The sequence below is a fragment of the Pieris rapae genome, chromosome 4 (genome assembly GCF_905147795.1).
Source record: "Pieris rapae chromosome 4, ilPieRapa1.1, whole genome shotgun sequence".
NCBI classification, from domain to species: Eukaryota; Metazoa; Arthropoda; class Insecta; order Lepidoptera; family Pieridae; genus Pieris; species Pieris rapae.
Genome location: NC_059512.1, coordinates 3,350,349 through 3,375,676, shown reverse-complemented (window position 1 = coordinate 3,375,676; position 25,328 = coordinate 3,350,349). Strand labels below are relative to the sequence as shown.

Below are 25,328 nucleotides of genomic sequence, written 5' to 3'. Positions count from 1 at the left end.
GGATTTTTATTTTATTCTGTATAAAAAAGTGCCTTATTGTCTGTGTGTGTGTTTATAATAGTTGTGGCCTCTATAGCATAAGAAAAAAAATAAATCTAACTACATTTAGTTCTTAAGTATTTTAGTGAGTATAGTAATCTATAGCAAATAATATAACAAGTAGTATCAATCGCTAGTTGTTAGCACAATACTGTATGCAATTTGCATATTTAAAATAACTTAAATTACTTATTTAAAAAAATTAAAAAAAAAACCTAATAATTTATTCCATAATGTATAAGAAGCCTAGAAAAACCAAAAAGGTCCTAAATGTTAGCGATTTTTATGTTAATTATACACGTTTTAGTCTGTAATTATGTATAACTTCAGTAGTCTATGGGTTCTGCATTTATTTTTTAATATATGGCAACAAAGAGAAAAGATATGAATAGAAATGTCAAAAATTAACCTTGCCAGACCAAACTCCTTCAGTTTCTCTTTCATATTACTATCTTCTAATAATTCCTTTTATTTAAGAGATGGTCAAGGAATAACTAAATAAATGAATTAATTTAAAGTGTCATTATACCTATATTGAGTCAAGTAATTGGTGAATAATTTTACAAAAGGTGTAATATGTAACTGGCAAACCAAAACTTTACACTATCTGTGTGGTTTGTGCATTTTGTTAATGGCAACATAGGTTTGCCAATCTCAAACACAAAATAAAATCACTTTTCTACATTTTACGTTCATTGCAGTTCATTGTATGTTGTGATTTGGTAGATAAACAATGACTTGTTAGTGCTAAACTGATTCCAGTGAATTACTCGCAATGAGCACGGAGACTTTGCGGAAGTGATTAGGAGCTACCACTACAATGTAGCACTTATTCAAGTTCCTTTAGAAAAGTAGTCCAAAATTATCGTATCGATCTTTTGTCTTATACTGAGCAGTGAATTTAAGAACTCGAAATGTCTGTGGTTAAAGGAAAGGCATTAGTAAAAATGGATGTTATCCAAGTTGGTGAATACGAATTTACAAAACAAGACATAATAGGCCATGGTGCCTTTGCAATGGTGTACAAAGGAAGAAAGAGAAAGGTACGTCATTAGACATCTAATCTTGTTTAGAGTTGAGTTACAAACAAAAACAAACCCTTTTATACCTGAGTGCTAATATTTATATATGCTTATTAATATATCATTTGATATCACTTAAAAATTAAACCAAAGTATTTGTTGACAAAAGTAGACCAATTCATCTTATCAAATTATCAGGTTTATTCAATTATATCTTCTAAACCCAAACACTGATTGGCATATTTCGTGACCATCAGGGCTGAAGTTACATATTGCCACTAATATTATATGCACAATTATAATGGTTAACATTGAAAATAATAATATTTTTTTTAATTATTTTCCTTATGTTACTGTTGTAAATTTTAAGTAATGTTTATTTACTTTTTTTATTATTGTTTAACTGTAAATATATCTACAATAAATCAATTCTTGCAACATAAAAAGTCCACATAAATGTCTATAAATATTTTAATTACTCAGATATGGCTAAAGTGGATTTCACAAATGTACCTATCCTTGTCCTACTTATAATAGTTATTTCTCACATTTATATCTCAAGTGATATAACTGATTATACTGTATTATTTACAAAATAAAAGTGAATTATTCATAAAATGTTCATAACATTGATTTCTTCTTTTAATAATGTTAGGAGTAAATAAGTCATAAAAATATATATTCAATTGAGAGAAAAATATTCAAAGAGTGATGTAAAAGAAACATGTACTTTATTAGAACTTTTATATATTATGCACAAGGGACTGAGTATGAATATAAGTGCTGAAATTGAGTCCACCAACCATACCATACCAGAACTATGTATATTTTTTGACTAGGGTGTCAATGACCAAGTTAATTTATTTATAACTTGCACTTAGTTTAAAAAGAAGGTTAAGGTTTAGCTTAAAATCAAATGGTACACAAAAAGGGCATATAAAGCTGGCTTTTTATTATGACCTTTTACAGTGATGTGATGTATTGTAATTCTTTGTAATTGCATTAGGGAAAGTAGGAAACCAGAATTTGTTGATGTCATAAGTGTCCCTGTGAGCCTAGTGTGCATTGTTCTTAAAGGTATATTAAGTTTCATTACTTTTGTAAGAAACTAGTACAACCAGCAAATTGTAACATGATCTTTTCTCTCAGATTTATTGCTTACATTACATTTGTAAACTCATTGTCTCCTTAATTTGTTATCTTAATTGAAATAGAATATTTTCCTATCGTTTAATCTATGTACCTAATCACCCATTTAATAAAATGTATGCTTTTTAATTAAATCCTAATTATAATGATAGTAATACATTTCTTGAAATGTATTACTATCATTATAATAAATGAAATAAAACTCTCAAATGCCAAAACCATATTATTCAATAGGTAATCAGCTAGTTCATGACAAATTTATCTGAATTATTGTATTTAAAATATTTACTTATTTGTAAACACACACATTTATTTATTTTCAATACTAATTTCTAAGAATAAATTCGGCAGAGCCTAAGGACTTATATATTTGGCCAAGTATTATAAAGTATAGAGCAGATTTCCGGAGTAACAGGATAAATGTCTAATAAAAAATTGTCACTGATTTGTTTGATTAATATTAACATAAGTACAAAGAAAGCTATCCTTAAAAACTATTATGTTGAAATCAGGTCAGGTGAACTTATGGAATGTAGGGCGGGATAATCTTAGCCCAGCGTCCGCGCAGCCCTGAACCTCTTTCCGATGCGGGAATATAACATCTAAACGGTTATGTACTAAGAGTACATAACCAAATCATACAGAAGATCCACAATTGAAAATAAGAACTAGATAAGTTTTATTGTATTGCAATAGAGCTTTCACATGTTTCCGTTTATTCCAATGTAATTCACATAATTTATTTTTAATCAAGAATATAGGTTCCGGTATGTCGACTGCAAAAATCATTTCACACGCAGTCACTTATGCAATTGTATTCTGCAATACCTAACTGTTTTTATGCGTTAATGCACTCGTGTTTCCGTTATTCTGAAAACTCCATATTGTTAGTTTAGGTAGAAAATTATTTGGGTAATGTATTGGTGTTGATAGTTGTTGAAAATGGTATTTTCAGTTTGGCCACGACTCGAACAGACACCCACCCATTATCTCCATGTCTTAAATGGTTTTCTCACAAAAAATGTACGAAAATTACCTATAAGATTTCGACAAACAAATGTATCACGACGAAGCTGTGACTTTTATTTATTTTTGTTATGTTTTACAGAATCCATCGCAAGCGGTTGCCGTTAAAGTCGTGACGAAGAAAGGTTTACAAAAGGCTTCAGAGATCCTCGTGAAAGAAATAAAGATTTTGCGCGAGCTGACTGCCCTTCATCATACAAACCTTGTCGCTATGCATGACTGCATGGACAGCACTGCCTATGTTTACGTTGTTATGGAGGTAAGTTTATAGTATAGTTAATAAGTCTTTATTCCATAAAGCTTCTAATGAGTGTACTAAACACTCGTACTAATAACTTTGTTAATGTATGTATATAAAAAAATCGAATACTGAATAAATGATTATTTTGTTCAAATTAGCATGAACATTTAAAGTGTTCCGGTTTATGCAAAGCAAACAGTTTAAATGTGGTTAAAACGAACTAAATAAACCGCGCATTTATGTTCAGTAAAGGAATAAAATTAACACACAATATGAATTAAAGGCAATCGCATTGTTAATTTGCTGGTCTGTTTGAGTTCAACAATAACCAGGAAGTCGTGAAGTGGTTAGCTAGTGTTAGGTGCCGTCAGTAACCCAATGGCCTTGCCCTTAATCCGTTTGCCGATAACGAATAACGACACGCTATCGTACGCATTAAGCCATCGTCATTTGCCTATAGTGGCCTTTATGACTTTTGTTTCCAGTTAATAAGCAACGTGTTCACAATTTTTTTTTTGTATTGTACCGTTTGACTCAATCAAATAAATCTTGCAACGAGGTTTACTACCCTAGCGTACACTGCTTGTTTTCAATCGCGTAGTCGGTTTTTTTTACTCATATTTCGAGATAGTTGTTTAATATGTTGCAAGGATACGTGAACAATGCCGTACAAACATAATATTTGTTATTAAATCATATAACTTGCTTGCTTTGTCACACTCTTTATATGTATAACCAAAAATACATTGCTCACACAACGAGGCAAAAGTCACATTAAATAATTAGCAGTTATTCTTAATTCCTGTCATACATAGATACAGAACATAATGTTCTTCCGTGTCGCCTCGCGTTGTCTGTTTTAAAACAAGGTCAAACCATCATTGGCTCACCTCTTCAATAATTTATAAAATGGCAAAAATCTAGTTTTTATTTTCATTCAACCTTTATGCTCAGATAATTTATGTACCCGTACTTGTTTAAAAATATGTAGGTAAACAACTTTGTTTACTATTATGTTTATCGGTCATTTCAACAGCACGTTTTTGCACAATAAGTCGATCGTCGGAGTCGATGTCCGGAAGTCTGAAATATTAAACTGCGCATTTTCTGTAAGTAAACGAATACGCGATAATTTTTGTATATCAACCATTTTGATAAGAAATCTTTTACGCGTGCAAATCCACGCGCGTAAAACGTGGTGTCTACCCAGTAGTGTCTACTCTAGGTCACGCCATCAATCAGCCTAAATTCATACAACTTGAGTCTCGAGATAAAACACGTTTGGGGAATTATAATTTTAACTGCGTATTTTGTTGTCTGAATATGTCGCCAATTATGTATACTACAGATTTAAAAATACATACACAGAAAATAAATGACTACCTACGCGCTTTTGCGTTGCAAACTTCAACAAATGTGATTCAGATTCGGTCATTAATAAACTTTTGTTACATGTACTCTGATTCCTTTTATTATTAAACTGTTTTATGTATACTGATACATATTATGTATGTGAGAATCAATCACTTTATTCAAATAATATGTGGCTGTAGATACTGCAATATTGTTTATATAGTCTACTGGCCCACTAACCTTTATATCACTGATGACTAGTCAACCCGTTTCTCGAGACTACAAGTTTTACAACATTATGAAATGTTGAAAATGTAATAAATGAGTAGGTATATACAAAGTACGAAGGGATAGGAGCTCATTAGACTCGCTGAAATGATCGACAAATAAAGCGAGGATAAAAATAACATATTTTATTTAACATAAGCAAAGAATTAAGGGAATTTATAAATAACGGACATTGAAAGGTGTATTTATTGAACTATGGTTCACTCGCGTAGAAACTTGCCGTGCCACGTTTCTCTGGATCACAGTCATTGCACGTGCGCCATGTGTCTGCGCCTCGTGGATGTTAGATAGGTGCGATAGAGATAATTGCGCATGAAGTGACTGTACCCGCAATATCTGGGACTAATGAATTCATAATAGGCCACGGAGACGCCCTCTTATCGTCTTTGTTTATAAGCGCTTGACTTGTGTAATGTAGCATTTAATATTACGAACAAAATTATTTGCGATAAAATAATCATAAATCTGTATTAATAAAATTACTGGTATAGCGTATTATAATTATTGGAACAAAATAAAATATATTAAATGCTTTAATATAACTATTTAATAAATATTTCAGATTTAATTTTGTTGATAATTAATTTTTCACGCTTGCATGATTTGGTTCGCTCATCAAAGATGCTAAGGCATTCTAGTTATACATAGTTATATAGCAATATTAACAATATATTATAGCTAGTATAATGCTAATATTGCTACTGTTAATTCCAACATAATTACATATCTGTGAGATGAAGTATATATGTAAATCGCTACGCTAAGGTTTTCGTATATTTTTATTTACATACCGCCTACCTATAATAGAATGTCAAGGGTAAACATATATTTGGTTCCAAGTCTCGTGTTTGCTGCGTAATAGCCGTTTATACCTACTACCTACGGCTTAGTGTAGAAAGTTCATTAGCCTGTATTTTTTACCTGTCATACCTGCAACAGACCATGACTCGTTCCTCCCTACGAATTCATTGAAGTACAAAGACCCTATTTGTCTTATTTAGTTTTGTTAGAGCTATCGTCCGATTTTTGTTGCCTCACAATGATTGGGATTGCACCTTTTCTGGTATTGTAAAATATAAAAGCTGCGTTATTTTTGTTTCATCTACTGCTCACAGACTCTATTTATTAAAACAATACAATTGTTACAAATGCATATACTACGACGGCTCAAGTTTGCATTAGAACGATAATTACAAAGACTGAAGTATAAAGAAAAGTAAATATCAAATATATAAGTTCACATTTTCTTTATTTAAATAATAGTTATATTGTCCTTTATAGCAGACTATTGTATACAGTATCTCTAAAGAGATCTATGGTTTTAAAGTACAACACATACGTTTTACGTAAATGGAGTGTCGAGTTGTCGAGGCAATCTCCGCGAATTACGCAATAACAGACATTCAGTCTGTCAGAGCCCACGTGCAACGATAATAACATATATAACACATAATGACAATACATGAATATTAATGTCGGTAAAATACATAAGACTACGGATTGAGATGATAATTCAGTATTGCCTCATATCTTGATTATTATATGTTTAAAAATATAATTTGGTGAATATGTATTGACCTTTTTATAAAAAAAACTTGATATTCAAGGTAACCGTTATTTTTTACATATTATGAGTGTGTTTATCGAAAATTTCCAAATTGGTAAAAAAATGTACATTTTTATTAGTTTCATGCAATTCTTACAAATGTAGAAAATGCTCTTTATATGGCATACAGCAGGTTATACATGTAATAGATAGTCATTATAGCCAGACCGATTGTTGAAATACCCTATTGCACGTGGCTATATTAAAAGGTCCTTGGATACACTCAATAGGGCTTCATAGGCACTCGTTACGTTCGCAACGACTACAAATTCGTTTCAACAATAGATACATTGCGTCAACTCAAAGCTTCCGTCCAATTAATGTATTTTTGAGGGAGGTATAAGTCAAAATAAGTAATTAAAAAAATCTTATGAATTTTTGTATGTGCCTAATATTTGTTTTACAAATTTATTTCAATAGTATTAAACTATACTAGACTACTGGTTGAAGTATAATAGATGTACGTAAATTATATGTACGAGTAACTGTAATAAGCACGAATGATTGCGTCAACCAAGCTAGTTTCTCTGATATTACTCAAAGTAAGAAAGTGACGCCGGGGTTTTAATTAATAAATTAATCGATTTTTATGCTTTCTTTTTTTAATGTTTTTGTTCAAATTTAAATTATTTATTTTTATTATGATTAACTCTCGTAAACCGACAGTGGTCTATGGTTATTATATCTAATATCGTGACATACACGAAGGAAACCTGACAATATCGTTTTACGTACGTTACTCAAAGAAGATTTTATATTTGGTACCAACGAAAAAGCTTTTAAGCATTTATAAAAAGTCAGGTCACAAGGTTTCTATTAAATGCTAATTTTATAAATCATATCCTCTTGTTGGTCTACAAAACTACGAATACTTCTTGTATTATTACTAGAACGCTGTTTTTTGTTGATAGATGTGCATTCTTATTATACATGTGAGATGTAAGTACGAATAAAATCTATATAATATAAAAAATGTGTTCTATTATGTGGAACTATGTTTGTTTATATCTTTATAACAATTATCTCAAGCACATTAATTAGTTCTCATGCGCATAGACTACGATTATCTTGAATCGGTGCCAGCTTTGTATACCTACTTATAGTTAAGTGTTGTACAAATATAAAATGGTTACTTTAGTATTAGAGGAAGTTATGTAATTTATATTTTAAATTTCATATTAATTCAGGTCAAGAATCAAGATTAAAAAAAAATTTGGTATATTTTGTCAAATGTGTCGATCTCAGTTGTTTTGTCATAATGTCTACATGCGTCGCCTACGTTATAACTCTAGGGTTCTTAGGGTAGGGAATAAGGAAGCAGAATTTCTCTAAGCACAGACTCACTATTTTCATAAAATATGTGTGCGAATTTTAATTTGAGTTATTTTATACATTTACTAACTGGATTGCTTACGGTACCGTCAAACGAAGAAAAATTATTTTTGCTTATTGTTTCTGTTTTCCTGACCCCCTTTTATGGACAAACGTCACTTTTTACTTTCTCTTCTCTTGAGCAATCATAATTTGGAGTACATTTATCGTAAAAATAATGTAAATGTGTACAGTATTTTATAGACTTATATTTATTCCACCTGAATTAAAAGATGGAAATAAAAAAACATTACAAGGAGTAGAAAAACCTATTTTATTTATACAAATAATTACATATTATGTATTGTATAACAATTATTTACACGATAAGTTCTATACTCCTATACCCATAAAGCTGTCTGTAGGTTCTAAATAATTAAATAAATATAATTAGGGTAACATTGACACTACATATTGCCATCATAAAAAAGATTGAACAAGTTGATTACAATGATCATAGATAATTTAAATATTAGTATCAATCTTTTTCATTACATGTCATTTCCTTCTTCAGATCACGCACATATACAACCATTTAATATATAAATTAATTACAAACAACAACTTCCATATCCAGGTCCATAATTATTACACAATAAGTTACTAAACAGGTAATTTATCGTTGTTTTTTTCTTGTAACGGTATTTCTTCAGGTGTTGTGCCATTCGTGGTAGGTGTACGATCATTTGGTCGGGGTGTCGAACCAAACCTCTTTTTGATAGACGTCCAATTCTTCTTAATCGCTATTACAGCTACAACAACAATCATACTAGCGATAACAATTCCTATCACACTTCGATCAACACCACCTCCGGACTTTGTTATTTCTGCAGTTTTCGCACCTATTTTCACTTCAGTCTCTTCTTCATGCGTGTCTTTTGGTGCTTCGACAAGAGTGTTAAAAGTTTTATGGCTAATTGGTGCTTCATTAACAGCAGCACGTAGAGAAAACTCAGTCGTGGATGAAATATTTTCCGGTATTTTTGTGGTAGTTAGAAGTGTGGTTGTGGATGGTGTCGTTAATTGGCTTGATGTTGTTTCTTTAGTGCCCTTGTTAAGGTTCGCTTCTTCAATGTTATCGAAAGATATCATCCCTGGTAATGCTGCGTCAAATAGGTCGGTTACATCAGGGCAGTCGTAACTCTGTTTTTTACATGATTCTGTACAAACTGTCTCCAAAGACGCCTTAAAAGATCCACATAGATCTTCAACAAGGTCCGATGTTGTGGTGGGAAGCGTTACCTTGCGCAAGGACTTAAGTGGCGAAAATAGTTGTGGTGTTAAAATCTGTAACGTACATATATATATATATTTATTTCACTTGCACTATTTTGTGCCAATTCCGATAATTTGTATATATAACATATATACAAATTAGAATAATATAGAACTATAATAAATGTTATGTATATTAATTGTACTACTACAATTAATACTGTGAGTAGTCTATGAGAATACTCATATGCTGAATTTGAGTTAGTATTATTTGCATTCCTTCTACGCTCTACTACATTTATAAAGTATACCGTATTAATAATGATAAAATAATACATATAAAAAAAATAACGTATACATATGTGTCTGAATATATAAAAACGAGCGTACCGTGCGTATATCATTTCCTCCTAAATCGAGTTCTTCCAATTTATTTAAAGACATACTGTTTTTTAAATCTTGAGGATATTCAATTAAACGGTTGCCTGCTAGCTTCAATGTTATTAATTCAGGTAGCTCACTGATTGACTGAAATTAAAAAGTCGGTTTAGAAAATATTACAATGATCCATAATAATATGACAGAACAATAGTATGTACAATTATACTTACACCTGCTGCTAACTCCATTATAGAGTTATCGTTGGCATTTAAAATTTTCAAATTTTTCAACGATGAAATGTCTCTTGGTATCTCAGTGAGTTTGTTATTGTTTAAATTTAATGTTGTGGTTCTTGTATCTATAGGTGATGGAAACTCTGTTAAAGAATACCCAGCGCAATTTACAACTAAGTTGTTTTCTTCACCTTCAATGCTACAAAGACATGGTTTTGGACATGGAATTTCCTGTGATGAGTTTTCTTCCTGCTTTTCTTCATCAATGACTGGGAGATTAGTATGAGACACAAATTCGTTATTTTCTAAATTTAGTCCTCTAGTATTACTTTCTTGTTCGTCTTTACCGATCGGGGTAGGGCTTTCATTTTTCCTCATTTCCTCTTCATCCTCGCTACCAGCCGGTGCTATAATCGGTTCTATTTGTGGTATGATCGGCATTACTGTAGTATCATGTTTTTCTTCGAAGCCAGCATTACCACTTCCCTCAATCACATCTTCAATTCTAGCCTCAATCTCAAAAGGAATTTCCGTAACGTCGTTTTCTTGTGCTACAAATCCTTGTCTGAAATTTAGAAATAACAATAATTTAACATGTGACTATGTAGAAAGCAATAGGTATACTTTATCATAACGAGCTGACGTACTAGTGCTAAGTAGAGAGATAAGATTTCTGATAGCTACAAGGGCGTAACTATATTAGATCTTAAGAGAGACTTTTTAAGATTTTACGTAATTTCTTTCAAAAACGTCTTAAAGAAAATTCTAGGTTTTGCTTTATATTTCTAATGCTGCTGATAATGCCGATGTTTTGTTTACACATGTGTTTTCTCATTAAATGAGTCGCGTTATAACTTACTTTCCAAATGTACTGAATATGTATGTATGGACTATTTGTACTACTACAGTATTTTATTATACGTAATTTTGATTAATACTTTTTTTTTTATAATCAAGTGATCCAACGTGATACCTTATTATCTAATGTGTAGCGAAAAAGAATTACTTACTAAATTTTAAATAATTACTTACACGAAACACGACGCAACGCAAAAAAACCATATAAAGTTCAACTCCATGATCACCACAAGTCACTATTGCCTATCCCACTGTGTATATTATGGTGAAGTATCTTACCAACGCTAGTAGCATTGGGTCGCAGTGCCCGTAACTCACTGACACTTATTAACTATTATCAGTTTATGATAAGATTACCTGCTGCATATGAGGCTTATCGCGAATCAAACTCGATAACAACTGTCCTAGTCAACAGCGAAAACCTATTTCCTTTTTTCATTAACACTTTTTCTTAATGGGTTGACATGACAAGTTTATGCAATGCAAATTAACTACAATAAAATTACTAATTCTTAAATCAGATGTCGTGTCGTCGCATTTGATCTTAAAATGTTGATATGTAGGTAATAATTGTTTTCAAACATTTATCGATTCATTTTTATCAGTTATGATGCACAATATATATTTTTGTCGCCTGTTACTAGAAATGTATCAATCAGTAGGAAACAATTTTAGTTACACATTGAATATTCTAAGAAATGATTTTCTTTTGGTATTTGTCCATTTCCGGCACTTTTCTGATATATATTTTTGTTCCCAGTATTGCAATGGCGGCGACCTCGCTGACTATTTACAAACGAATAGACTGCTCAGCGAGGCTACCATACGAACCTTCCTGCGGCAGCTAGCGGAGGCCATGCGAGCTATTCACGCCAAGGGGATCGTCCACAGGGATTTGAAGCCGCAAAACATTTTACTGACACACAACGTTGCCCCTCCACGCACACCACATCCCGAAGAAATCACACTCAAGATTGGTAAATTTTGTTTTATCTTCCACGGGGCAATTAAGAATTAATACTTGCGGTTGGGCTATCGTAATTATTTTTTTATTTAAGGTGGTTAAGGCAGTTTTCATATTGTTACAATATCAACAAAAATGTGCATATTACCTACTTTAATGTTCTTTAATATTTTTAATAGCGGACTTCGGTTTCGCACGATTCCTAGAGGAAGGCAACATGGCCGTCACACTCTGTGGATCACCGATGTATATGGTAATTGTGTTATAACTAGTTTTTGTTGTACATTAATTTTGTATTTATTTTCGGGATTAAAAAGATCACGTAGGAAAATAATGCTTAGTGGATAAACTTGTCGAAATACATATTTAATTTACATCCGTGTGTTGTTTTTATGGCGATCGTAATAACAAAAAATATTATTACAGGCACCTGAAGTAATAATGTCCCTAAAGTATGATGCAAAAGCGGATCTCTGGAGCTTGGGTACAATCGTCTATCAGTGTCTAACGGGCAAAGCGCCTTTCCAAGCGACTACACCTCATGAACTCAAAGCTTTCTACGAAAAAAGCATCGATTTACAACCCAAGTAAGGAATCTTTTACTGTTTGGGATGTCTGGATATATAAAATTATTAGTAACATCCTATGTGGTGTGTTTGTAATTTCTACTTAAATTTCGTTAAATATTATTTAGATTTCGTTCACCTGCGAACAATTATCTTGTAAAAAACTCCGCCATGCGTAATCGGTAACGCACTAACTAGTCCTAGGTTACTATGACCATCCCGTAAGTCGGATTTGCAGAGACTAGTTACATTTATTCTATACCGACGGACAAAAGAAGATCTAGTTAATATACACGAGTTTAATAAGATATGATTCTAAAGTATTTGCGTAGTTTTTCAAGCCTTTTTTATCGTCAGTACAACCTCAAGGTCTGCGGTTAGACGAATTTATAACACTTCCTTATAGTGGAACAAATTGAGTTATTTCTCTTAATTGATATCGCGCGTGAAACAAGCACGAATGAAACTGGCGGGTCATTGTACACCACCATTTACGTACAGTTCAGTTATTTTGGATATTCTTAGCTTTAAACGGATATATTTCGACTTCAACAACAACAACAGAAATAATAATGATTATGGTTTTAAATTAATATTATATTAATATCAATTTGTAATATTTTGAAATACTTACACTTTTCGACACTTAAAAATACATATGAATAAGTTTTGTGAAAAGTTTATTAAACACAAATTCAAATGAATTAACACAATTTTACAAATGAAGTAGAAAATTTACTGACGGTTAGCAAGTTTTTTCGGTTTAAAATAAATTATATATTAAATAGAAATTTGTGTCGCTTTCTACTTACTAGCGTCTAAAAGAATTTTAACAAATCTCTACGTATTATATCATTTTTAATTCAGTTTCTTTCTAATATACAGTTTGTTTTATCAATAATAATAGGAATAAAATATGGTTAAATGTATATTCTAAAATTAAATATTTTAACATCGAATTCCTCGCCTTACCAAGCGTTTCAAAATTGTACAATATAATTTTTTAAGTATATAGTATTCAATTGTCATTATCTTATCTTATATGCTATGATGTATATGGCTGAATAATGAACAGATGTAAGACAGCTGATGAGACAGTGGCAGCTGCTTGCATTACCGTTATTAATTGACTGCCAACAATTCCTAGAAAAGTCCATTTGCAAAAGTTACTTTTACCTTAAATTCATTTGAATATGTACTTAAATAAAAACTACGAAGCCTAATAGTCTTCCATTTACGTCAAATATGAAAAGTAACCATGTTATGATGGTTTACTAAGTACAGTAAAATTCGCCAAAATTGTGCAGTTAGACAATTTAGACGGAAATGTTATCTTTAAAAACCATGGCATAAGACCAAGGTAATTTAAATCGCAATTCTTATATACCAGAAGTACATAGGCATTATTGTCTTAATTACAGATAGGTATTCATAGGTACAGACAAGTATTTTATAATGGTCTTTGTTGAAATGCTTACGTAGGCTACGACGACACAATTATGGCTTCATAATCTTTTTCATCGAGAGCAATTAAAATTTTTATGACTTGTCTCTTTGTGTATATACTTTTGTATCTTATGTGCAAATCAAGTGTAAAAACATACACTTTCGCGTCAATCATAGATCGGACTTTCACGTCATTATTGCGCACATATAACGTCATTATTCTCGCATGTCTACTTGTGCGTATTATTTAATGACAGCATAATATCAGATTATGCTTCGTTGGATTCATTAGAAAACTACGTATCCGGTTATTTTCCTAGCCTTGTGGGTGGGTTTGTGACATATAAAAATTCCTTTTTAATTTTTAGCTTTTTTATAAATTCTATATATTGTCGGATTATATGAAATTTGTCTGATTTTTTTTAAATATATTTTACTAGTGCGATCAAGCTTGCCAGCCATGAAACAATTTTAGTTTCCCTGGGTTAGTTAGGTTTAGTTCTCAACTAAACTACAGAGGAGGCATCGAGATGGAATTATATTTTTATTAAAAACAAACATTCTTATACCAACGCAAATAAATTCGTTAAGTATTAAAGAGTGACATATAACGTATATAGTTGTATTATTTTAACAATGATAATTGTATATATAATGTTTTTCTATTACTTGAGGCTTCTGGCATTTATGCTAGAGCTAAGTGTCATGAAACCTAACCTGTAACGTCAAATCCTATTATGACTTATGTCAATTTTAAATAGCAACTATATGTACTCGTGTAAAATATAGACTAGATAGTCATTTATTTATATTTATAAGTACAGTCCCAGTTTCGTTATACAGGACTCGTTTATATGGGACATTAGTTAGAGCCAAACGATTAGGATCAAAGGGACTGGATGTCCCTTTGATCCTGATACTGAGAGACAGAGAGGTCCGATGATACTCATTGCTATGGTCAAATTTGTTACGTTGTCTTTATTATATATTTTTATGCTTATTCTTTTGTAGACCTTTGTAAACGGACTTAGTCAGGACTAAATTTATTTTGTTTATGCACCCCAGCATATCGGACATCATAATAAGCTATGAACTGTGTTGAATGAATGAAATATAAATTTCAGAATGCCAGCCGGAACGAGTCCCGAACTTTGCAACTTGCTGATCGGTCTGCTTCGGCGCAACGCCCGCGAACGCATGCCCTTCGAAGTCTTCTTTAACCATCAATTCTTACAAAGACCCAGGACAACGTCCATCACAAGTAAGCTATATATAAATGTTTATCGCGTTCAGTTTTTTTTTTGTTTCGCAAATCACGTCATTTCTCTATCATTAATCGAACGTTGAATTTATAAGTGGCTTTGTAATAACAACTTTTTATACTAACTGTACAAAAAATCGTCTATGTATAAAGTAGTTGTATGAATTTTTGATATTAGTGTGTCGCTTATATTTTCAATATGATCTCTTCCCTTACATTACCACTCATGGCCAATGTCAAATTAGTCAATTATGCAGTAAAATCGATTTGCTTATATATAATCAACATGTATCGTATCGTGAAACTTCGATGCATAATGATTAATGAATGACTCATACTGACACAAATAAATCGTATTATTTCAAAATGTGTTACACTATCCTATATTCCGAGTTTTAAACAGACCTTGAATAATAAATTACTAACTAGTTATTTGTGTTCTCCAATGTTATGATAAGTATCTATGAGAGAAGAATAGGTTTCTGCAAATCATTGCGATCGTTGACCTGACATGCTTCAATGAAATGTCAAGAGGTCACCACACTTTGTATGAATTAATGTTGAAATTAGTGACTTTTATATAAGACGTATATATAAATTATCTGAACAAACCCCGAACCGATAAAAAATTATGTAAGTTAAATCGATTTCTTATCTCCATTCTCTCGAGATCGCGCGTGTTAGAAAGTTGTAGAACATTATCGTATCATTGTGCATTTATTCAAGCGCTCAAATGGTATGGAGTGAATTTGATTAGACGTCCATTGAGGCAGATCAATTTATATGTCGCTAAATATCAGACCTCCAGCGATAAATGTATGGTTTTATTTTCCATTGAGCTACGGAATTTAGGTTACGTTAACGGTATATTGTTCAGGTTTGGACTCTGATCTACCCGATATATTGGAGAGTGATAACGCAGTCCGTCCCGAAACTAACTATATCCTAGAGGAGTCGTGGGAGAGCCAGGGTATAACATTGATTTAATTCGCTTTGCATGGGGTGGGTGATAACAATTTTACGCATCATTCATCTCGAAGCGTTATCCGCATGGCTTTGTGATTTTTATTTCTGTTCCTTAATTTTCATGAAACTAACGGCTTGGAATAAAATCTCTTTTGCATTGCCTGTTTTGCCTTTATTTCAGACGACGATTTTCCGTCGCTTTTTTTTTATACATTTTCAACGCAGAAATATATTTATGAATATATGAACCGTGAAGATATCATATTGTACGGTACTATGGTCGAGTTGTGATATTATTTACTTGAATGATAAATTATTTGCCGATTATAATTATGTTGCACGTTGAACACATTATTGACACTACCGGGAGTTTTAAAGTTAATTTCTTAGTTTTATGTAAAATCTATTGATATAACTTTTATCGCTTAAATGAAGAAAATACATGCATTTTGATCTTAATTGTAATGATGTTAATAATTAATTCGACTTGCCTATAATTGGTGCATGAAGTTTGAAGCTATGCATACAAGTGCGCCCGCTATCAGATAACATAGCGGGGCTCATATATATATGTGCGTGATAGATTCGACAAGACATAAATTCATTGTTATGTTTCGCTTTGTAATATGGCATTTTGCATAGTTATTTTTTTCCTCTTTAGGGACAGCATCGCACACTACTATACCGAGTGGCCTGAATCGTGCGTCGGCGCCGTTGCCACAGCCCACGCCGCAGGCCCAACCCTTACCCGTTGCACAACCCACTAGGAAGTCTCAACCTGTCTCATCTGGTAAGTACTTTTAAGACACCTGGTAGACGCAGAAATTTGTAACATTAATGTTGTTGAATTCATTTTATATTTATTCTTGTTCACGAACGATAGACATAAAATTGTATTGTTCTGCTGGTATGAAGGACACAAAATAGTCGGCAATAATTTTTTGATGCCTATTGATTTTTGATTTGCAAGTATCACAACTCCCAACACGTATTATTAGCTATAGGATTTTAGCGAGCGTGACGAGCTTATGAAATAGACTTCTCAATAAGAATTATTCACTCTGCCTTCTAAGATTCTTGTTCTGAAAAATATATTATATTAATGATTGCAAAATTAACTCGGACAGAGTAATGGCAGTGGCCGCAGATAACCCTTTTTGTTGGAAACTGAGTGTGCTATATCAATTTTATTATAGCAATAATTCATTCGGCCGCACTGTTTTGCAATATCTATATAATTTTCCTGTCAAGTGTTACTAGCCTTCATTGCAAAAATATTGATAATAATATATTATTTACAATCAGAAGTTAGAATTTACAACAGAAAATACAGTTTTATTATATTTGATTAGCAAATTGTTATAATAAATATATTGGATTGCCTAGAGACATCGCTTATAAGCAATAATTTGCACTACGATTTATTTTATAAATATTTTGTGTGTATAATTATTGTTATGTAATGTAATATTTGGTTTCTATTAAAGACGAAATATTAAAAATAAAGTTAATACCAGCGAGCCTTGTGCCTTTAACTTTTGAATATTTGATATTATAATCGTGTATAAGAAATATTTTTGTACGTAAAAGTAAACTATTTATAAACAAAATTGTTGACGTTTCGCAATTTGGCCCGGGAACAATACAAATGTCGACTCAGTTCGACCTTCGTGTCACCTGAATTATGTATTCAGTGCTGAGGAAATCATCTATCGACATCTCAGATAATAAATGTGATATGGTATTATTAATTCAGCGCTGAAATATTTAACTTTAAACCTTTGCCGCTCTGTTACTAATAAACTGATGTAGTTCGTTTAAATAAAAACTATTCATTATTACTGTAGACAAAATACACAGTTTATACTGTAACACTATAATTTTAGTCCAGGAAATGAACTAAATAAAGCTTTTCATGCACATTAAATTTGTTAAACAATTTTTAGACGATTCATCGGAAGCAGTATGGGCAGGCGCTGAGGACTTCGTAGTGGTACATCCAGAAAGTGGTTCGGGCGAATATTCTGGCTCGTCATCTTCTGAGGCGGCGTCCAGACCGAGATCGCTGGCCCTACAAGCCACATCTCCCCATACACGACATTCGCCCCACTCGCCCCATTCTCCCCATTCGCCTACCCACACTATTGATCAAGTTGGACCGTTAAGGGTAAGTACAATGTGTTTACTTTTGGATATAAAACTTAAAATTCGTAGTATCATCGAATATTATTTGCTAACATAATACAATCTTCACTTTTATACTTGATAAATACTAGAATAGGTTACCTTAAACTAAACCTCTTAAAAAATATTATATAATTACTAAAATATATTATTAAAATTGTCTTTTTTTTTCGAAGATATTGGCAGCGTTCCTCTTTGATAAGGTAGACTAATTCTTGGTCCGACTAACCTTTTTGCCATTACCTTGAAAAAGCCTTATAGTACAAGGACCCCACGGAGCAAGGGTCTCGACACCGAATGAGTCAAAATCATAAGACAACAAGAAGCAAGACTAACACTTATTATAAAAGTTATTTTCATATAAAAACTATGTGTATAACTTTTGAATAACTTTTCTGAAAGTTACTATAAAATTATTCTCGGTGGTAGTAAATAAACAAATTTATTGAAAAAATACTACACAGGTTACAATAAGTTGTTATTTGATTTCTAGAAAACTTGTTATATCGTTAAATTTCACGTACTCTTGTATCTTGTAGTGTTGCGGCAACTTTTTTCATTTAAAAATGTTGTGTTACATAAGTTGCATATAATTCTTTATAACACCTCGTTTATTTTTATTTTATAATTAATGCATTATAATTACATTAAACAGACGTTAAATAAAATGTTTATTAATTATGTAATTACTGTACACGAGTACATCGTCGCGATGAATCACTTTTATATATGCATTAACATAACCGATCTTGATAATTCATTGGTAATTTTATTTTTCTTTATACACAAATACAGTGTGAGTAAGAAATGTAAATGTTTTTAATACGTTATAAGTCTTATTTTTTTAGTATTCGTGAATCAATACTGTTTTAAAGATAAACTAGTATGTTTTAAGATTTGTACCCAGGGTCTCAGTGCCTAACAACCGTTTAAAAGACGTTTTCCTGTACACAGAATTTAAACCATTCTCGACACAAATGTGATTAAAATCGGTCGAGCCATTTAGGAGTATTATTACATAAGATTTATCAATATAATAGTTTATTCATTCAGTCAAATGACAAATCTACATATTAGTTGATAAGAATTTTCGTAATATATACGCAAGAATATTTATAATTATACATAAACAACTAAACAACTACATAAACAAACAGTACTGTGAAGATATTCATTAATTTATTTAATTATCAAAAATAAATACTTTTTCAGAATCCACTTACTTCTAACACAAATGTACCTCGCTCGCAGCCAATAGACGTCTTGCGATCAAATCACAACCGAAATGCGACCAACATTGGTTCACTTTCTCCGCCTACCGTAAGTTTCATATTTTATTACAGCTGTATAAAGATTTATTTTGTTATAAAATAAATGTCCAGTGAAATCGCATAAAAAAACTACACTTCAATATGCGAAAACATGTTTAGAGGCTTGAAAGTTGTTCTTTATAAAACTAACTCGGTAAAAATAAATGAATCCAATGTTAGCACTCAAGTATAAATTATTGCTATACCATTTTGAAACATAATTTTAATCAGTAAAAAACTACTTAACCTGCTCTTACTCAGCGATGTTTTTAGATACGACATTAGTTTACTGAACACGTTTTTAATAAATGATTTTTTTTAAGTATAAGTAAAAAAAAAAAGTTTCTTTATTTGACCCAAAACAAATACCACATTACACATATTACAACATTCATTGTGGTCAACCTTATATATAATATACATCTATGAGCACTAGCGTTTAAACTAGGCCTAGCCTGTACCTTAAATGTAAAAAATAATTTAATATAAACATAGGTACCATTCACAATGGGAACTCCGCCGTCCACACGACGTCGTCGCAGCGCGTCTGGGAGTTCCCCGCCGCCCTCGCTTTGGCAGGTTTCGCCTACGAACGCTAGCCGTGAGTATAAAAAAAAATTATTTCTATTTTTTTCCTTTAAAGTGTAAATGAAAAAAAGTTGGACTGTAGGAAAAAATTGGACTAGGAGCCTAATTATCATTCATATCATAATTTTAATTAAAATATATCTTAACAATTTATAGAAAAATCTTTCTATTTATTTAACCTTGTATTCTATATGCTGGTCGTTTTTCTTTTCTTATATTGTGCCATGCGTCATATCCAAAGCGTAAAAGGGCGCATACTATCAATCTATTTTAAAAGAACTTTTTCCTTTATTATCATAAATAATAGTTACATCACAACCTCAGAAATAAAATTTGATAGACCTAATAATAAAAAGTATTACAAGAGGTAATTTGTCGGTCTTACTGTTGAAAGATTATCTAAATATAGCCAATAGTAAAAATTCACAGCGTACCAATTCTTAAAAGGCCGGCAACGCACTCGCGAGCCCTCTGGCATTGAGAGTGACCATGGGGGTATCACTTAACATCAGTGGAGCCTCTTGCCCGTTTGCCCCATTTCTATAAAAAAAATTCTTCGAGCCTTCTGGCAAAGTGAGTGGAGTGTCATTATATAATAATTGGTTGGATTTTCTTAAATGTTTTTTATTCAAATAAGGCTCATCCCCGCCAGTCCCGCTGGCGTTGAAGGCAAGCGGTGAAGCATCGTCGCCAAAGCGTGCCTTACCAGACGCCTTACTGCGGGCGCTGAAAATGCCACACGATCCGCCTGTTTATATCCCCAACTTGCAGGAGGAGACCATACTTGCCGTATGTATATTGTCACTTAGTACTCAAACTACCCCCCCTTATACTAACCTAACTTTACCATGTAATATTGTGATTAAATTCTTAAAGGAAATGTGTTTTTAATATGTGATTTTAATAAGTTTTGAAATACTAACATATAATTTTTAGGTAATAATTTAATTGCTTATAATTATTTGAAATTGCATGTTAGATTAATGGTATTGGTTTTTATGCGTCGATTTTTATATTAGGACATTGTGGCATTTTGCTAATAATTAGCATAATCTTTCAGAAAATGTATTTTGTAAGCCTAATTCCTTTAGAATTTTATGAATATTAAACTACATATTTAAATAATTTTGTTTTTTATGCTTAGGGCCTGTTTCACAATGTATGGATAAAGTGTCAAATAGCTATGCAACACATAAATTATTCGAAAGATAAAAGTTCCAAATAAGATACTTCGAATTTCATGACGTATAGCGCTATCCGACAGTCGTGAAACGCAAAAATACTATTTATCCTACGAATAAGTAATAAATAGCTTATTTGGAACTTATCCGGACATTGTGAAACAGGCCCTTATTTTAATTATCTTTTCATATGTTAATCTATTTACTATTTAGAAAAGTTTATTATAATTACTCTACTTATTGAATTAATCTTCACAGGAGGAGCACAGCAAGGTATTCTCTCAGCTGAACTTTGTGCTGATGCTGTCGGAGCTGCTGTCCGACCTCGCTGTATCTTGCGGTGCACCCATCGCCGCTCTCATGGACGCTTCAGATGGTACAGTACTTCAATATTTTAATTTAAATCAAAATTAACTTATTTTATTTTTTTTAGTTTTGAGGGTAGTTGCAGACTAGATTTTTTACATACCCTCTTTTTAGTTTTAGAACTAAATCAGTCGATTGATCTTAAGAAATCGTTCACCTATTTTGTCAAATTATTATATAGTATCATGTAGTATGCATAGTAGTATCATCTACTATACTTTACGTTGGTTTATTTTAGAGCGACTTGTCATAAGTAAGTAAAAAAATATTAAGTTATTTAATTATTTTCAGAGCGTTGCAATGAGAGCGTCCGACTAGGTCTTCTGGTACAAGCAATGCAGGCGTTGGCGGCTGGCCTAAGGCTCGCGGCCGAGTGCTACCGCTCACGAAGTCTTCAGCCCACGCCACAAGTGCGGAGCGGTAAGTTTTATGATACCTGACTTGGAAATTAAAAAAATAGAGTCCTATTAGTGGGAATGCTACAGATTTGAGATATAGTGTGAGACACATAACAGTATTCTTAGTTTTTTTACGTAAGGAAGGCAAACGAGCCCGCCCATGGGCATCCTTTTTAAGTGGGTTTGTCGGCCTTTGAGGGAGGATTACACTCCTCTCTTGGACCTTGGAAGTTGGAGGTCGTATATCTCATGGAAGACCACCATAGGGCATCGATTCCACAGTGCGCAAGTTCGCTGAAGAAAGTCATCAAGGTGATGTTAATGAAATTTTGAAGTACGATGTTAATACGAGACCGCATCAACCCAACCAATTTGAAAACGCATAGAGACGCAATGTTTCTGCATAGAGGAAGACTCAAGCTTAGTCAGGGATTTAATATTCGCCAAGCCTTTCGCTGATGTTTGGATTGTCAGATTATAATGTGTCGATGGTGCTGCATATCAATTACCTGTTGTTGAACAAGGTGGACGAGACAACACAAACTTGCTGAACGCCTACATTGGTGGGTCTGGCATTGGAGCAAGCCGTATGACTTTTTTCGTCAGAAGAATTTAGCTATATCCAAGCCTTGCCTCTCCCTTCCTTTCCACGGCTTCGGCCAACCTCTAAGTCAGAAAGGCTATGCGGAAATTTTGGCGGTAAGGTCTCTGAGCCATCGAGCCTGGAGACGCAAAAAGAGAACAAAGGAGATCTGCTTTCTCTTGCTCTGAGTAAGCCATCAAGTCATCTTCTTCATCCAAGGATGGTAGAGAGGACTGACAATGTTTTCCTGAATTCATTTTGCTATATATTTAGTTCAAAATAAGTTATTCCTAAATACCGTCATAACCTTAATGAGTGTATTTTTACTATAATTTCACATTATACATCAACAAATTTTCTATATATAAATATTGTCTTTCAGTGGTCTCCCTAATGAACGGCAAATACAAATGGATTGTGAATGAGTCGAGGCGTCTCCACGATGCGGGCGTGACGCCGGCGGTTTGTGATAAAATACTTTACGAACATGCTATAGAACTGGTAAGTAAGACTTATATGCGTCCATTTTTGTAATATTATCGGCTGTTCAGGCAATTAGCTGATTGATTTTTGAGCAAATTTTATTGAAAAACTTTCTAACGATAGAAAAAAACATTTATACTGTGTGGACAATGTTACAATAAATGTCAATAATCACTGTTAAAGTCATTTCAAAATAATTATAATAACAATATATAGCCTAAATTAACTTTACATTTCGATAAAAAAATTACACAAGTCCGCACGGCAAATCTAATAAAAATTGTTCAATCATATCGGTAATAAGTATGTATCTAAATTTTCATTTACTACCAATTCCAATATGTAGAATACGCTTAGCGGGCAAAATAGACGCACGCACTCACACTTTACTGAAAAAGTATAAAAGAAAATATGTGAATAAATATTTTTTTATAACCTACATTCAAAAGGAGAGAGAAGACTCTCTGTCTTTCCTCAGAAAATAATGTTTATCTATGTTTCAGTGCCAAATGGCAGCTATCGAAGAACTATTCGGCGACGTGAAGGAGTGCGAGCGACGCTACATGTCTGCACAAGTGTTGTTACACTCGCTGGTACAACGCCAGCCACTGCATCCACACCATCGGAACACGCTTTCAAAATGTAAGATTTATTTCAACACGACATTAATGAATAAAATCACATTTCCCTATTTTCAAAAGAAGTATTTAAATGGCTATATAGTAAATTAAAAGCCTATTTCTAAAAAAAAATATAAATTTTAAGTTTACCTCGTATTGGGTTTTATTAATATACAGTCTAAATTCTCAGACTAAGACTTGTGTTATATGTAATTACTAACACTAGTCTAAAATAAACATTTACTTTTTTAAATCAGTATTTTCTTATTTCTAATCTAACGACAACTCTATGTAACGTCACAGTTATATGGAGTTTACATTGTATATTTTGAGCCGATTAAACATATGGTCTATATGGAAGATTATTGAGTTTGATGATGATTTGTATATACACGCATACTTTAACATATGACATATTTGAAATCTGTTTATTTTGTTTAATAGATCGGGATGCTGTACAAAGGCGGCTCAACTGCCTCAAGGGGCCGCGCAAACAAATAATGGACGTGAAATTAGAGGCTGGGATCTCATAATGCAATAAGATATCAATCTGTAGGGATAAGTACACTATACAAGATGAGAAGTGATTTTATTTTGTCCTTGAAACTGACTCGAAGTGATAAATATTATAAAAAAAAATAAAAAGTGAATGATATCAACAAAACAAATGTTGTAGTAAAAAGTACCAGAGATTGCAATAGTAAGTTATATATTTTTTTATCAGTATGTATTTTTTTTTTTGAAGTAGCGACAGTAGTAGAACATTTTAGTGCAAAATAATACAGCTTTTCATAGATAAGTAGAAAAATAGATGTGTCGTTGTACTTTTCAATTAATGGTTGTACTGGGAAATCTGGTTTGAAACGATAGGTACAAGACACTTACATGTCCATTCAATTCTGCTAACATGAAACACTTTGCCAATATGTTAATTTTTTTTTTATATATAAGTTTTTAAAATTGACTAAAAGATATAAAGATATAAATGTAGGTTAAAAATGTAGTATTGTTTTGGAAAACGCATGTCATAATTACTGTATTAACATATTAATAATACCTTTTATGTAGTGATATGAAAAATTAATTACGAAGTATAAATCTCGATATGGACAAGATGGTATAGATCTCATTATCGACCAATAACAATATGGCATTTTTAGGTTAAGATATCAATAATGTTTTCAAAGTATTTTTAGGAAATTTTTCAGTATGTATTTCGCACCTGTAATAGCCAATTGTGAAACTACTGTATGTTTTTTTTATTTCCAAAAATGATCAATGCTTTATTGAAATAAGAATAAATAAAGACTGTTGTATTATAAAATTTTCGTTTTGTTTCAATAAATAGATATTTCTAACATCTATAATTTGTTATATTATTTAAAATAACATCCCATTCATTGATTTCGTGGTTCATTTTCCATATTGAAACTATTATTGTCAGAAAGTCGGTAAAATAAAAAATTAAGACATTGAATGCGCAAGACTACATAGTTCTATAATGAACATCGAACTTCATCTCAATTAAATATTGCAGTTTAAGAGTTAAAATAATCAGAATCGAAAAATAATCCAATACGGATTGTATATACAGGTGTCAAACTATTTTTACTTTATTACGACAGATACG

The 25,328-nt window shown here is 32.1% G+C and overlaps 2 protein-coding genes across 3 annotated transcripts; one reads left to right on the top strand and one right to left on the bottom strand.

The window, feature by feature from the left end:
• Positions 1 to 671: 671 nt before the first annotated feature.
• Positions 672 to 25,023, top strand: LOC110995139 (serine/threonine-protein kinase unc-51). 2 transcript variants are annotated; one of them, XM_022262153.2, is made up of 17 exons: positions 672 to 1,082; positions 3,319 to 3,495; positions 11,543 to 11,759; positions 11,926 to 11,999; positions 12,173 to 12,333; positions 14,883 to 15,019; positions 15,897 to 15,989; positions 16,647 to 16,775; positions 17,932 to 18,152; positions 19,382 to 19,489; positions 19,975 to 20,080; positions 20,705 to 20,856; positions 21,507 to 21,624; positions 21,906 to 22,034; positions 22,978 to 23,096; positions 23,582 to 23,720; positions 24,143 to 25,023. In XM_022262153.2, exons 1-17 carry the CDS (start codon positions 954 to 956, stop codon positions 24,229 to 24,231), a joined length of 2,298 nt encoding a protein of 765 aa, XP_022117845.2. In that variant the 5' UTR covers positions 672 to 953; the 3' UTR covers positions 24,232 to 25,023. The 2 variants fall into 2 exon arrangements, with proteins under 2 accessions (XP_022117845.2, XP_022117846.2); XM_022262154.2 differs by lacking the exon at positions 15,897 to 15,989 and having other exon boundaries at positions 673 to 1,082; positions 24,143 to 25,022.
• On the bottom strand, positions 8,346 to 11,118 carry LOC110995140. The gene is made up of 4 exons (XM_022262155.2): positions 10,957 to 11,118; positions 9,922 to 10,489; positions 9,701 to 9,838; positions 8,346 to 9,382 (listed from the first exon to the last, which is right to left on the bottom strand). The coding sequence occupies exons 1-4, from the start codon at positions 11,001 to 11,003 to the stop codon at positions 8,699 to 8,701; spliced, it is 1,437 nt and encodes a 478-aa protein (XP_022117847.2). The 5' UTR covers positions 11,004 to 11,118; the 3' UTR covers positions 8,346 to 8,698.
• Positions 25,024 to 25,328: the final 305 nt, after the last annotated feature.

Excerpts from the sequence above, each read along its gene's own strand:
- LOC110995139 (XM_022262153.2), top strand. The coding sequence starts at position 954 with ATGTCTGTGGTTAAAGGAAAGGCATTAGTAAAAATGGATGTTATCCAA. Across the intron at positions 3,496-11,542 it reads ATGTTTACGTTGTTATGGAG|TATTGCAATGGCGGCGACCT; the intron begins GTAAGTTTATAG and ends TTTTGTTCCCAG. Across the intron at positions 15,020-15,896 it reads CAGGACAACGTCCATCACAA|GTTTGGACTCTGATCTACCC; the intron begins GTAAGCTATATA and ends TATATTGTTCAG.
- LOC110995140 (XM_022262155.2), bottom strand. The coding sequence starts at position 11,003 with ATGGAGTTGAACTTTATATGGTTTTTTTGCGTTGCGTCGTGTTTCGT. Across the intron at positions 10,490-10,956 it reads TGCGTTGCGTCGTGTTTCGT|ACAAGGATTTGTAGCACAAG; the intron begins GTAAGTAATTAT and ends TCTAAATTTCAG. Across the intron at positions 9,839-9,921 it reads TAATGGAGTTAGCAGCAGGT|TCAATCAGTGAGCTACCTGA; the intron begins GTAAGTATAATT and ends TTTTAATTTCAG.